At 34.9% G+C, this 13,976-nt stretch overlaps 1 protein-coding gene across 1 annotated transcript; it reads right to left on the reverse strand.

Annotated features, from left to right (window-relative positions):
- Positions 1-1,834: 1,834 nt before the first annotated feature.
- On the reverse strand, positions 1,835-13,364 carry LOC128244386 (low-density lipoprotein receptor-like). The gene is made up of 5 exons (XM_052962396.1): positions 13,280-13,364; positions 8,064-8,186; positions 7,457-7,567; positions 5,929-6,051; positions 1,835-2,004 (listed from the first exon to the last, which is right to left on the reverse strand). Exons 1-5 carry the CDS (start codon positions 13,362-13,364, stop codon positions 1,835-1,837), a joined length of 612 nt encoding a protein of 203 aa, XP_052818356.1.
- Positions 13,365-13,976: the final 612 nt, after the last annotated feature.

The raw sequence follows: 13,976 nt of genomic DNA on the forward strand, positions 1-13,976 counted from the left end.
TGGCAATCAGAACTTTGATGTTCGCGTCGAGAGCTGAACAGATCGGTTACGTTACTTGTTACAAAAATGCGATGATAAATTGAAACATGGACCTATAAACCATGCTTTATAGGTCCGTGATTGAAACAAATAATTAATAATTTTGTATAAATAACCTTATATGATAATTTTGTTATTCATTTTCATACTCATATGTAAAGGAAGTATATGTTACAAATCAGCCCAAATAAGGAGGAAATCTGCTGTTTAACTAGTTTAATCCAGATTTTACGGTCGGAGACGTAATGGGGAGTTAGAGGGACTTGCTCATGATTTATAAAATGCATAGTATTATGAAATGAGGGTTAAAACTAAGTAACTGATGGCTTTAACCCTTCAACAAATGTTGTTGCTCAAATATTGTCTTTGAAGTCCACGATTTTGAATAGCGTTGGTAACGCCTTCATCAAAAGGCTTTAAGACTGTTCAATTATTCCTAAGCTTATGTAAAAGGATAGGAACTTTTCAGGAAAAGAAGGACGGTTGAAATGGTGGTTTCATCGAACGTAAATGACAGGGTTTGGACACGATCCGATAAAAATTACATCATCAACATTCGCTCCCGCAGAAGAGTGTACGTTTGAGACAGGAAGTGCGTAAAATTGTTTTAAGCAATACAATTAGACCCATAGAAACTAACCCTAAAGCAAATGATAACACTAATAGTAATGACGAAGACCTAGTTTAGAGACACAAGGCTTAGTCCTATACATTTAGGAACAAAGGCAGCATAAGTTATTAACGTTTATTAACCTTGTTTACAGAAGAATATCAATTTGGTTCACAGTCATTTGATGGTAATGAACTCCTGCTTTTGTGTCATAAGAGCTGTACAAAATTTATGACATTTAACCTAAAAGTACTTATTTTTTCTTCAGATTTATCAAAGGGATCACTCCTACCAACGATATAGTATAGCATTTCTTTGCGTCGGCGTTCAACTTTCATCATGCAGAGTATAATTGCATACTCGACATATCATACCTAAGCCGGGTGTTACTATGGTAGAAAACCGGATTTTGATCTGGTTTTACGGCCGTAAAGACGTCTGAAACCACCCTGACTTCCTAAGAAATTCACAGAAATAAACTGAAGGATAAAAAGATTTTCATTGGTCATTATGAAAGTAGATATCCCATTGGTCATTGTAAAATTAGTCAAAAATAATTAAGGAGTATCGGAGACGAGCTTCTTAGACCGTTAATTGCACATGTTTAAGAGTTAAAGAATAGTATTTCTCCGCGAACGATTTTCCAGAAAAGTGTGACAGATCATCTATTAAGGGTAAACCTAAAGAGTTGAACGCCGAAATAGTATACACATTGTTTTCGGACTTGATTGTTTTTGGTGTAATACGGTCCTGCTTTGTTTTCATTCCCGTCATTTCGAGCCGTTCTAAAATGCTGACCAAGTCGTAAGAGCTGTACAAAATTTATGACATTTTACCTAAAAGTACTTTTTTTTCTTCAGATTTATCAAAGAAATCACTCCTACCAACGATATAGTATAGCATTTCTATGCATTATTGTAATATAAAAATGATAGAAAATCACAAAATGCCTAAATAACCTAACGTTGATGTTATGCTAAATAAATGGTAAACATGAATACTGTTAGGTTCAATGCCACTAAAGTTTGTACAGGTCATATTGCACCAGGGCAGGAGTTCAATCCAATTAAACGACTGTGATTTGGTTTACTTAAAATCGTTTAATGAACGAACTGATTTGTAGTGAAGTGTTGACTAAATCCAAAATAGCATTCAAAGATTCAAACGATAAATGTCTGTTATGAGCTATGGACCAATCGGATAATTGCAGAAGCCGGTGTTTTCATCGTCTCCCATCTGGCAGTCTGCATCTGCCGGATCTGTGTCCCCTTGCTCTTCACAAAACTCAGCTCGAGGGATGCACTTACTTCCACCAAGACATATGTAGTCCCCTGGGTTACACTTGCAGCCGGGAGCTGTAAAGTATAAAATAGATTTCAGTGTTTTACTGACTGTGCTGATGCGGTAGTTTAGGGTTAAATGGAATTATTAATTGCCATTTATGATAAGCGCCTCACTGTCCACACTCACTTGTTAGCTGTATTCTGTATTATGAATAAAAGATTTTAAAACATTTTGAAGTATCAAGAAAATTTTAATATCTGATCTTACATTTGTTATAATATATATTTTCACTATTTTCTTGTTCCTTCCTGGAGGGCATATGTTAACAATTCAACTCAACTCAACTCAACATAACTCAACTCAACATAACTCAACTCAACTCAACATAACTCAACTCAACTCAACATAACTCAACACAACTCAACACAACTCAACACAACTCAACTCAACGCAACTCATCTTTATTTTCGGCAGAGACATGATAGTCACATATTTAGTATTATAGTTAGTAACAATGACAATACTATACAATCAATTAGGTTCTTTACCTACGCATAAGGCAAGGCTGACTAAAAAGAAACCTGGGGGGTGGAGGGCGTGGTTACAATTGACTGGTGCACAAGTTGGTTGTGTATTTCAGTTTTGTCATGCCAGGGTTAGGGAAGTGACCCGATATGGAATATACGGGGGCAAAGGAAACCAGACCGGTTGAGAGCGAAACTCGAACCCGAATATGGTTTCCTGCGGCGCACCATATATCCAATATCGAGCAACCTACTAACCCCTAACGTATATATCATGTCGACAACCTTCATAAACATTAATCAAAGGTGTATTTATTCATCGGAATCTAACGTCCTTTTGGTACAATATAAGGATTATTGACCCGATATGGAAAAATATGGGGTCCCCACGTAACCAGTCTTGGACCAATGGTGTAGCTTTATTCATGATTGAGGCGTGATATAAGCATTTAACTACCTGATAATCCGATAGGTGAAACCGGTCGGGGGAAATCAATTTTGTATTTCTTTCTAATGTAGAGACATTTGAAATAAAGTACAATTACACGTCCGTTTCCACAAGGAAATAAAACATTACATGTTATTACTGTGATGCAGTAACAAATGAAATGGTTCTGCATAAGGTGTTCTTATGTCCATATTTTGAAAATGAACGATCCCGGCTATGGTCCAACTTATAGACCTCTTCGGTGAAGAACCATTTAGACGCTTGATTTTTACTAAATCTGTACCATCAACCTATTGAGATGTTAAGAGGATTCACCGATCTCGACATCACTGATGAATGTCGAATCCAGTTTAATCATGTCAAATTCATCATGTCAAAATCATTTTGTCAAATTTTGCAAGAAATATAACTTGACAATACAATGATAAACAGACTTTAATTCAAACAGACGAAAAGTGTCTGTTCCTGTCAAATGTCTGAGCCAATGTATTGTTTGTGTATTTTGTAAATAGCCTTATGCTTCATATGTGTCCATAACGTTTGTTTGATTTGGGCGTTATTTTTCTATGTCTAAACATTGTATTGTGTATGTTTGTATATGCGTATGAGCTACAATTATCTTCACATATGAATGATAAGCAGAATAAACTAAACTAATTTTACCCTAAATTCACAATATCAAGAATTAATCATATATATAAAGTATATGTATATGAATATTTCATAAGGTAAAACCAATAATACGCCTGCAGATCAGGAAGTAAACACGGTTGTCAAATAAATCAAAGTAAACCCATGTGATGTCGCTTTATTTCGTATTATATTATAACATATATCAGCGTTTTATGTAAGGATACAACCTACAGTTTAAGCCAATGAAATTGCAGATCTATAGGCAATCATTTAGTACTTGATTTATTCATTATGAATTTCACTTATTGCGGGTGTTTAAAGGTCCGCCTACTGCCACTCATACGTTTCACATTCACTGCGTCAGATTTTGCGTTGTCACTGTAACAGCCAATGAGGTTGTATTCTAACTCACTTAGATGGCCTGGAGTTATTTCTTAATGATTAATAACGACTCGTTCGCTACGTGCACTCCGCCCATTCTTATTCATTAAAAATTTACTTCATGCCATCTAACTATTACTTAGATTGCAATTACGTTTGCTTAAAACGTGGCTTGTATTCTAACTCATTGCAGAATTTGTCAGCTTTTTTCATTACAATACTTTCTTCATTTCTAAATTATGCACCAGTCAGTTGTAACCACGCCCCCCAGGTCCGGGGAATAGCGAGGACTTTGACTTTCGGTCCAGCCAAGCCCGGGCAAAATCCCCACCCTGCGGGAACGAACTGCTGGTAAACCCCCCGCAAAATGCCCTGGCACCCCATGGACCCTAGATAAGGCCAATTTCCCGCTATATTTAGCGTGAAGACAAAACCACCGCATTCACCCAGCACTGCGGGGCCATCTGGAAGGTAAAAACACGGCCCATTTCCCCAGCTTTCCTCGGTATACCACCGGACCGGGGGGGGGGGGCGTGGTTACAATTGACTGGTGCATTACGAGTCTATAGCTTGATAAAATGCATGCTGATTTAAAACTACATTGAGGTGTTTTACTGTGTATATGTGACATGTGTATTTGCTCGTGAAATGGTAATGGTCAATATACGTCATACGTATAACTACAACGTACACAATGGGCGGATTGTTCACAACATTGTTAAAGTTAACAACGTTGTTAATGCCATCGTTGTTAACTTTCAAATCAATATTCATCTGTAAGTTTAACAGATACACTAATGATCTGCAGTATTCATATCAAGAGTTGAGACAACTGTTTCAGGTGTACTTGTTTTATTTAAATACATGAGCATATCATCAACTAGTTCACTGTTTAAAATTAACAACTATGTCGTTAATCCTGCTGTTAACTTTAACAAAATTCTGAACAATCGAGGCAATACTGCATAAACGTGCAATCGCTTTAAACTATCACGTCTTAGGAAAGTGTTCTTAATTGAAGTTTTTGCTCAGAGCCTGCAGTGCGTTCAGTAAGGCGAGCGTTTACAAAACGTTCGCAGACGTTTTGTTTTGTATCCCTGTTGCAACGCAGCGCATACACGTTAAGCGGGAAATCAAACAGCAAACGTTCGCCGCAAACATGTTTACTGAACGCGTTGCAGGTTTCAGTTTCAAAACCTCCCTACTTTTGATGAAATACAAAATAGTTTGCCAATGGCAAAACCACAAACGTCCTTAATGACAAATTTTACCAATGAAAAACAGAAAATGCTCAAATACAACTAGGTACACTCATTCAGAAAATTAAACTTCTCCCAGTATTTGATATGTCTATGGACTCAAATTATTGTTGTATAATTGCTAAACTCTAGTGAGTATTTGGTAAATTTTGTTCCTGTTATTCTAAAAACCACCTAGCCGTCCGAATACCTTAAACGTTTATTTGGCTCTACATCACATTCTGTTGACCAGCAAGGTTCCTTTTTGGACTATCACATCTGATTTGAGCGACAGAGGCCATATTCAAAAAACATCTTAGATTTAATTTAAGATCAAAAGTCAAATCTGGCTATTGAAAATACTCGGATTTTTCTTCTTATATTAAAGCTGCACTCTCAAAGATTGAACGTGTTGACAACTGTTTTTTTTTGTCTTGGAACAGGCCAATTTTGGCGAAAGAGCATGGACACCAGTGTTATAAGACTGCCGACAAAAATCAAATCGCAGTTTTTCATGTTTATCATAAAACAAAATGATGTTTTATGCATTTTTCTTAAAGCGTTAGTAACGCTTTTAGCCATAATTCATTAATTTTCGAACGTTAATATGAAAAACTACGATCTGATCTTTTGTCAGCAGTCCTTTATCACTGGTTTTCAGATATATACGCAAAACATGACTCATTGCAAGACAAACAATAAAAAAATGTCAAAAGGGTTAATTTGTGAGAGTGTAGTTTTAAGACAAATCGAAGTAAATAAGCAACTTACGGCACTTGGCCTCGTCGTCGCCCAGCATACAATCAGATTCATTGTTACAGACTTGGTCGACAGGGATGCACTTCTTATCTTCTTCACACATGTAGAATCCCTCCCCGCATTTGCATTCAGCAGCTATGAACAAGTCAAATTGGAATAACTTCATGTTTAAGTTTACCCCAACAAAATGTTCAAACCATCAAAACCCACGCACACTTCTTACTAAAGTATAACCATACACTTAAACACGTTCAAAGGACATTGGTCAGAGTGAATTTGATTCAAGTTTAACTTCAAGGCAAATTAAGATTAATATAAATTTAATGAGAAGAGCTTAAAATGTAATGTATATATATATGTCCATTCTTAAACTCCTAAGCACAAACTATAAAGAAACACTAAAGCGAAGTAAAATTGAATCTACCTTAAGATTTTTTTAAAATATTAAATGACCTGAACACGTCAAACATGTAAAAGGCTAAAACTTAAATCAATTTGGTTTCAAGCTAGAAATTTAACATATTTACAAAACGCATAGCGATATTAATTCAAAGTGGAAAACAAATCGATCAACATAATACATGATAGTTCTCAGTGATATTTATCTTACAACATTCCATTTCGTCATCTGAATCAGGGCAATCATTTTCTCCATCACAGACTAGTTTGACAGGGATACATTTCTTTCCATCTTTGCATTGGTACATTCCTGGTCCACAAGCGCAGCTGACAGCTGAAGTCGAAGATTTATCTCGTGAACTTACATGTAAGGTACAGTTACCATGCTGGGTCCCGCTCCAGCGTAAGGTCTTAAACTTGTTTGGGCGTAAAATGCGTTTCAATTTATATATCTTAAAGACAATTATTGCAAAGATTCTGCCCGCCCCCTTAATCACAAGGTTTTTCTCCTAATATTAAAGCTTCACGTTTTGACAACTGTTTTATTTTTTGTCTTGGAATAGGCCATTTTGGCGAAAGAGCATGAAAACCAGTGTTTCTGCTGGCAAAAAATCAAATCGTAGTTTTTCATTTTTAAGATTAAAAATTGATGTTTTATGCATTTTTCTTAAGGCGTTAGTAACGCTTTTAGCCATAAATCATTAATTTTCGATCGTTATTGTGAAAAACAACGATCTGATCTTTTTTCAGCAGTCCTTTATCACTGGTGTTATCTGTTAAGATATATACGCAAAACATTGCGAGACAAACAATAAAAAAGGTGTCAAAACGGTTAATCTGTGAGGGTGTAGCTTTAAGGCAAACCGAAGTAAATAAGAAACTTACGGCACTTGTCCTCGTCTTGCAAAGATTCTGCCCGCCCCCTGAATCACAACGTCGACACTTACATACCTTTTAAGGATGCATTCACCGTATGATATATTTGGCATTCTTTTTACTGCCATTTCTATAGCATATTTTCATTTAAGACGTCGAAACTTAGCACATAGCTGCAGCAGACATCACTTTATTCTTAGGAACTTTAAATAAAATATTTTGTAGTTTATTTTCAACCATGACAGTGTTTCGGAACAGTTCTTACGACAGAAAATTTCGTCACTCATATCCGGGCAGTCAGGCTTGCCGTCACATGGCCGTCCACACGACTTCCGGTCCGTACAGGGCGTCATTTTAATATGGTGGCAGTTGGGGGCTGTAAAGGGAACAATAACCAATTAAGAACATTCCTGTCACCCTTTGTATTATTGACAATTGTTAATACACGAACTATTCTTACGGCGCTGGGTAAAGAGGAAATAAGTGACAAAAATGTTACACCTGCATCATTTTAGACTAATCCACCCTAATCGCATCTATGCCAGATCCTTTTCGTGCATGTACATTCGAATGCATACCTGTGCTGTCATTTTGTTTCAAATGTTTCATGATGTTTTAAATAATGAAGTATAATAACGAATTATTTGTCATTAATTAAAAAATAATTCAACAAATATGTCTAACGAAAGATCACTCAAGCTGAATATATCGTATTGGTAACGTGTAACCGACATTGGGTCCCTACGATTTCGGATTAATGGTGTTCAACTGAATAACAAAACAGGCCGATGCACTGCCTTACTGAACTTATCTATATGCATGTTTATTTCAACTGTTTTGATGCATCGGCAAAACCTATGCAATAAACCTACGGCAGTTCGTTTCATCTTCTCCACCTGGACAGTCCATGCTGCCATCACAGACCTTTCCTGCGTTGATACAGGCTCCATGACGACCGGCACACTGGAACGCGCGAGGACATCCAGTTTCTTTACCTGTTAAGGAAAGTCATGCACCAATTGAAATGTTAAGGTTCAACCAAAATTAATATAAAAACAACATTGTCAAAATTGAATGCGGAAATAAACCGGAAGTCACCTTTGTCGCAAAACATTATGGGCTTCTGGAATAAGGCGAATTGCAACTTTGGAGCTTATCAGGGTAACCACGGTCTCTATCGATTTCTCCTTTCAGTGCAATAGTAGAGTTAAGATGTGCTAGTTTAGCACTTATTTTTCTACTGGACGCAGCGTAAGATTAAGGCAGATAAGAAATACAGAATTTATGAGGGTCATAAAGTTGACCCGTCCTTTAATTATAAGTTGCGATAGAAAATTTCAGTTTTGGACGATTTTAGATTAAGCCATAAATAGGTAGAGCTGTTCTATAGGGGAGTACTGAAATATCAAATCATCTCTGATAAACTTACTTACATGTTACTTCTTTTACTTATTATATTCCGTGTCTTTTTGTTGAAGTCGTTTATCAAGACATTTAATCTGGGCCATTTCAAAATCTTTATTTTAACAGTTTGGTAATTTTTCAATAGCAGTGTAAAACAAAATTGGGGGTGAAATTTCGGAAAGGAACAGCTAAAATGAAATATTAACTGCAGTTGCTATCATTAAGTACCGGTCTTTAACGATACAAGTTAAAATGTCTTTAATGCTGTATTGACAATAAGACAGGTATACATTTTATTCCATAACAACACGTTGATTTAATGGCATTTAGACACGTTATGAAAACCTAGTGCAGTCGTTACTAAAAATATGCTGACAAAATTCTATGTAACACATTTCTTGCCTAATCAAAATAATTATATTTACGCTAAATTTATAAACATGTTTGGTTGAGTGCAAAATGGTAGACAAATGTTTACCATTAAGAATTAGAACTGAAGCATTACTTATGAGCATGTTGACTCGATGTAGATGTGTAAATTATTATCTTTGAATAACCTTTTTTATTATGTTTCATAGCCCATATGTATTTCCAAAATTGCCAATGAAACTTGAAACATTAATATATTTTAAGAAAAGTGTTACGTTTTAACTGTTTGTAATAGTGATTGCGATTAAAAATGGGAATGATATTTGCTAAATATTTTAGTATATTACTTTCTTTTTTTACACAAAAACAATATATGACATTTCTTAACTACTAATTTAAATGAATTATTGAGTATCAAATATAATTTCAATTATATAATAAAGATAAAAGGAAAAATTATCCGAAATAGTTATGGAATAACTGTATTGCTATAAATGACAAACTTCGTTGCACATTTCATACCCAGTGTCATAACCTTGCCGATGGATTATTTCTATCCTGCTGTGAATACGCCGCGGGATGGACCATAAAACCATTATCGTACAGTTGAATACACAATTTCTGGGCATCGATTTTCTACAAATTTTACATAATGTTCAAAAAGGACCAAAAGATATTTAAAAATTCATTATTTCGAAAAGTGCATTTGAAAGAAAAAAATCTGCATCGTAACTCGCTGGAAGCTAAGCGATCGGGTGTTTATAATACCTTTAAATAGCAAAACAATTTTAGCTCCTTCTTATTTCAATGTAAATTTTAATGACCAACAAAACCCTTAAAAAGGACCAAAATGTAAAAATCATACAATTAATACAAAACCTTCATTTTCAAGGGCAAGAATTATCCTAACATGTATGTAGGAAGTAAAAGATCATAAGCTTTTATTAAAAAAATATTTTTTTTTTTTATTAATAGCTACATGTTCACAAATTCCCCAGTTAAAATCAAGTCTCTCTTTTTTCTCATTTATTTTGAACATAAATAATACAATAACTGAATGATAATCTCAAACACATTATAAATCAAAAACATATCTATATTGTTTCATATTTTCAGAATTTAAAAACTAATCACGCACGCGCAAAAAACACAAAAAAACACACGCACTCACACACACACCCACACACACGCACACACATACGCACACTCACACGCACGCAACCACGCACACACACACACACACGCGCGCGCGCACACACGCACGCACACAATTTTTTGTCTGAGAGTTAAGTATTGTAAATAGGCATTGAATGATGGGATAGTGTTTCGGTACTTCATTGAGAATATATAAAATTTCATTAATAAAATAAGGAAATTACATATTGGTGTGTGTTTAAATTTGATATGGATACCGAAAAATGCTATTTCTTTCGTTATAACGATATTTATCGATCGCTGTTTGATAAAGTCATTTAAGGCACTCCATAGTGGTTTTAACTCTCTGACAGTCCAAAAATAAGTGATCTATTGTCTCCATTTGTACGATACAAAAATCACATAAGTTAGAATTTTTATTCTACATTTATGCAAATATGTATTTGTGGGTATTATTCTTGGTAAGAATTTATATAGAAAACTTCGTTATGATGTATCATTCGAGCTTATGTAAATTGTATTATATATTTTTTTCCATCCAATATTTTCTATATTCGGGAATATTAGTTGGCATTTAGTTTCTGATGATGGCTTGATTTTGTTTTTTTGTTGTGTCGAATATAGAAACTTATTTGTTTGTTTCGATTCCTTTATTTTATCTGTAATTATTTGGGGTCTGTTTTGATTGATATTCTCGGATTTAATCTTCGTTTTCAAATGAATTGGGATACAATTAACTAGTGTCAAATATTTTAAGAAATCGTTTTTATTTATGTCGTATAAGCTTTTTATTTCTTCAAAACGGTAAAACTCATTTACCCTGTAGTCGTATATGTGTTCGAAGAATTGTATGCCTTTTTGATAGTATCATACCATTCTTTAAAATACAGTGTGTGGCCGTTTTGTTTTATCTCTTTGTTGTTCCAAATTATTGTTTTACTTATATTTATTTTCGACTTCTCCTCATAAAATGCGGTTTTTATTTTTAACCAGGATTTTAGTACATCATTTAGGAAAGTTCCTTCTGGTGTTATATAATTTATAACTGTTTGATCAAAATCTGATTCTAGTAGTAGTTCATGACCGTAGTTTTTTAGTTTTCTATGAAAGAATACTTTCCAGACTCCATTATTTGACGGGTCTGTATATCTTTTTATCCATAATGCTTTAATTGAATTCAAAAATGATTCTATATCTGTAAGCTTAAGTCTCTCTTAAACATGAAAATTTGATGAATTTATTCTCGAGTTTTAATATTTAATGCATCTTATCCTTAGAGTTTTTAGATATTAACAAAAAGGTGAAACTTACCATAAAATGCGTGAAAAGGCAAAGGGTATCCATATTGATAATGATGGCTTGACTGTGGGCTACCAAAGTGGCCCAGGACAGCCGTCACCACACAAAATCCGAACACCAGTTGAAATAGAAACATGTTCAATGTCAGCCAACAAGCAAAGAGGCTTGGTCTTTATATAACATGTTTTAAGCATGATCCACCAATGAAACTTGATTGCCTCAGGAAATTATCATTAAATCATCAAAAATAAATTGATTTCCATTTTATACTTTGCACACATGAATGTTCGGTCAATAAACACAATTTTATCCATCTATGTATCTCCAACTTGTTTCTAGTCTGTGAGTTGTTGAGTGCATATATATACTCACATACGTGTGTGTGTCCTATGATATTGTATTTTATTTATCCATGTCAAAGTGCCTCCTTTTCTGCTCTGTTTACATACTGTTACACATTAGGTTTTATTTTAGTCTCTTTCAGGATGGCGTCTTATCAACCGATGTGGAACAAAGAAAAAAATCTATCATTTCAATAAGTTTCAATTTATATCTCCAACCTTTCAAATTCAATCAAAAAGTTAAAAGTAAAACTAATAGCAACTATGGTTTCTTAATTAAAATAGCAGGTCAATTTACAACACATCGATATTTTAATTACTACTGTCCCATGATTTAATGGCAAAGCCATTTAAGGATATTTACTTTACTTAACGTAGTCATTTTGTGTTCCTGATCGAAATTTATCAGAAAAGATCTGATTAAAAGAAAAATCCCTAGGAATTTATCAGCCAATGGGCTTAGTCGGGGAATTACTAGTTCCAAAAGACAGTACTTCGGTTGAGAAAAAAACATAAAACATCTTATTAAAAAAACTTTAACTATTAACAAAGGGCAGTAACTGTTGTCATGTTGATATGAGTGTATACATAATCATATCGTCACTGCTTTTCTTATGACGCTCAGTGTATACATAGTCATATCATCACTGCGTTTCTTATGACGCTCAGTGTATACATAGTCATATCATCACTGCGTTTCTTATGACGCTCAGTTTATACATAGTCATATCATCACTGCGTTTCTTATGACGCTCAGTGTATACATAGTCATATCATCACTGCGTTTCTTATGACGCTCAGTGTATACATAGTCATATCATCACTGCGTTTCTTATGACGCTCAGTTTATACATAGTCATATCATCACTGCGTTTCTTATGACGCTCAGTGTATACATAGTCATATCATCACTGCGTTTCTTATGACGCTCAGTTTATACATAGTCATATCATCACTGCGTTTCTTATGACGCTCAGTGTATACATAGTCATATCATCACTGCGTTTCTTATGACGCTTAGTTTATACATAGTCATATCATCACTGCGTTTCTTATGACGCTCAGTTTATACATAGTCATATCATCACTGCGTTTCTTATGACGCTCAGTGTATACATAGTCATATCATTACTGCGTTTCTTATGACGCTCAGTTTATAAATAGTCATATCCTTACTGCGTTTCTTATGACAAAGTGTAAAGTTAGTTGATCAGCGGGTTTTTATAAAATAACATCATCAAGGTTACAGGAAATAATTAAAATTTACATTTCACGTTAACATGTCATATTTGAGTTTAAACTGATTTTATCACTCAAATATGTACTACATGTATTTGATCTCATAGCTGCATAGTTAAAGCATTATATATTTGACAACGATTGTGAAGAAAGATATAATAACTTAATGTACTAAGTCACTCTCGATGGCACGATGCTGCACGGGAGTGTGGGCTTGTGTTGTGGGGGATATCTGAGAACCCTGATAACCCACTGGCTTGGTGACCACAAACCAAACTCACATGCGCCCAAGCTGGGAGTCGAACCTGAGTCGCCCTGGTGAGGAGCGAGTGCGCTAACTGCTGCGCTAACAATCAGATCCTCCATACGTCGAGTGTTAAAGCGTCTGAGGTGAGAGGTAAAGTGGATATTGTATGCTATTAAATGATTGTTCAGCCTCATTCGGAAAAAACTATCCAACATTTGCTTACCACTAAAATCAACGACTGACCGTCACTTACTCAGTTTAAGTACGCCTAATTGAGACATGATGTACATGATTTAATAAGATGGGCGCTGCTATACACTTACATACTATTATTCATGCTTCTCTCTGCTGGAGTCAAAATTCCATGTGTTATTTATAAGTCATTCAATATAAATTATTTACTGGAGCAATATTGATCAATGTCGCTGAACCGTTTATGTTATGTATATACACCACATAGGGGGCAGTATTGATCGAGGATTGTCAACTGTTTTATGTCATGTATATACACCACATAGGGGGCAGCATTGATCGAGGATTGTCAACTGTTTTATGTTATGTATATACACCACATAGGGGGTAGTATTGATCGAGGATTGTCAACTGTTTTATGTTATGTATATACACCACATAGGGGGCAGTATTGATCGAGGATTGTCAACTGTTTATGTTATGTATATACACCACATAGGGGGCAGCATTGATCGAGGATTGTCAACTGTTTTATGTTA

The sequence above is a fragment of the Mya arenaria genome, chromosome 8 (genome assembly GCF_026914265.1).
Source record: "Mya arenaria isolate MELC-2E11 chromosome 8, ASM2691426v1".
In the NCBI taxonomy this organism is placed as follows: domain Eukaryota; kingdom Metazoa; phylum Mollusca; class Bivalvia; order Myida; family Myidae; genus Mya; species Mya arenaria.

Bases quoted from the DNA above. Each gene is read 5' to 3' on its own strand.
- LOC128244386 (XM_052962396.1), bottom strand. From the start codon at position 13,364: ATGGAGGATCTGATTGTTAGCGCAGCAGTTAGCGCACTCGCTCCTCAC. The intron at 8,187-13,279 runs GTGAGTTTGGTT...TTTCCTTAACAG, and splicing joins GACTCCCAGCTTGGGCGCAT to GTAAAGAAACTGGATGTCCT. The intron at 2,005-5,928 runs GTAAGTTGCTTA...TATACTTTACAG, and splicing joins CGACGACGAGGCCAAGTGCC to CTCCCGGCTGCAAGTGTAAC.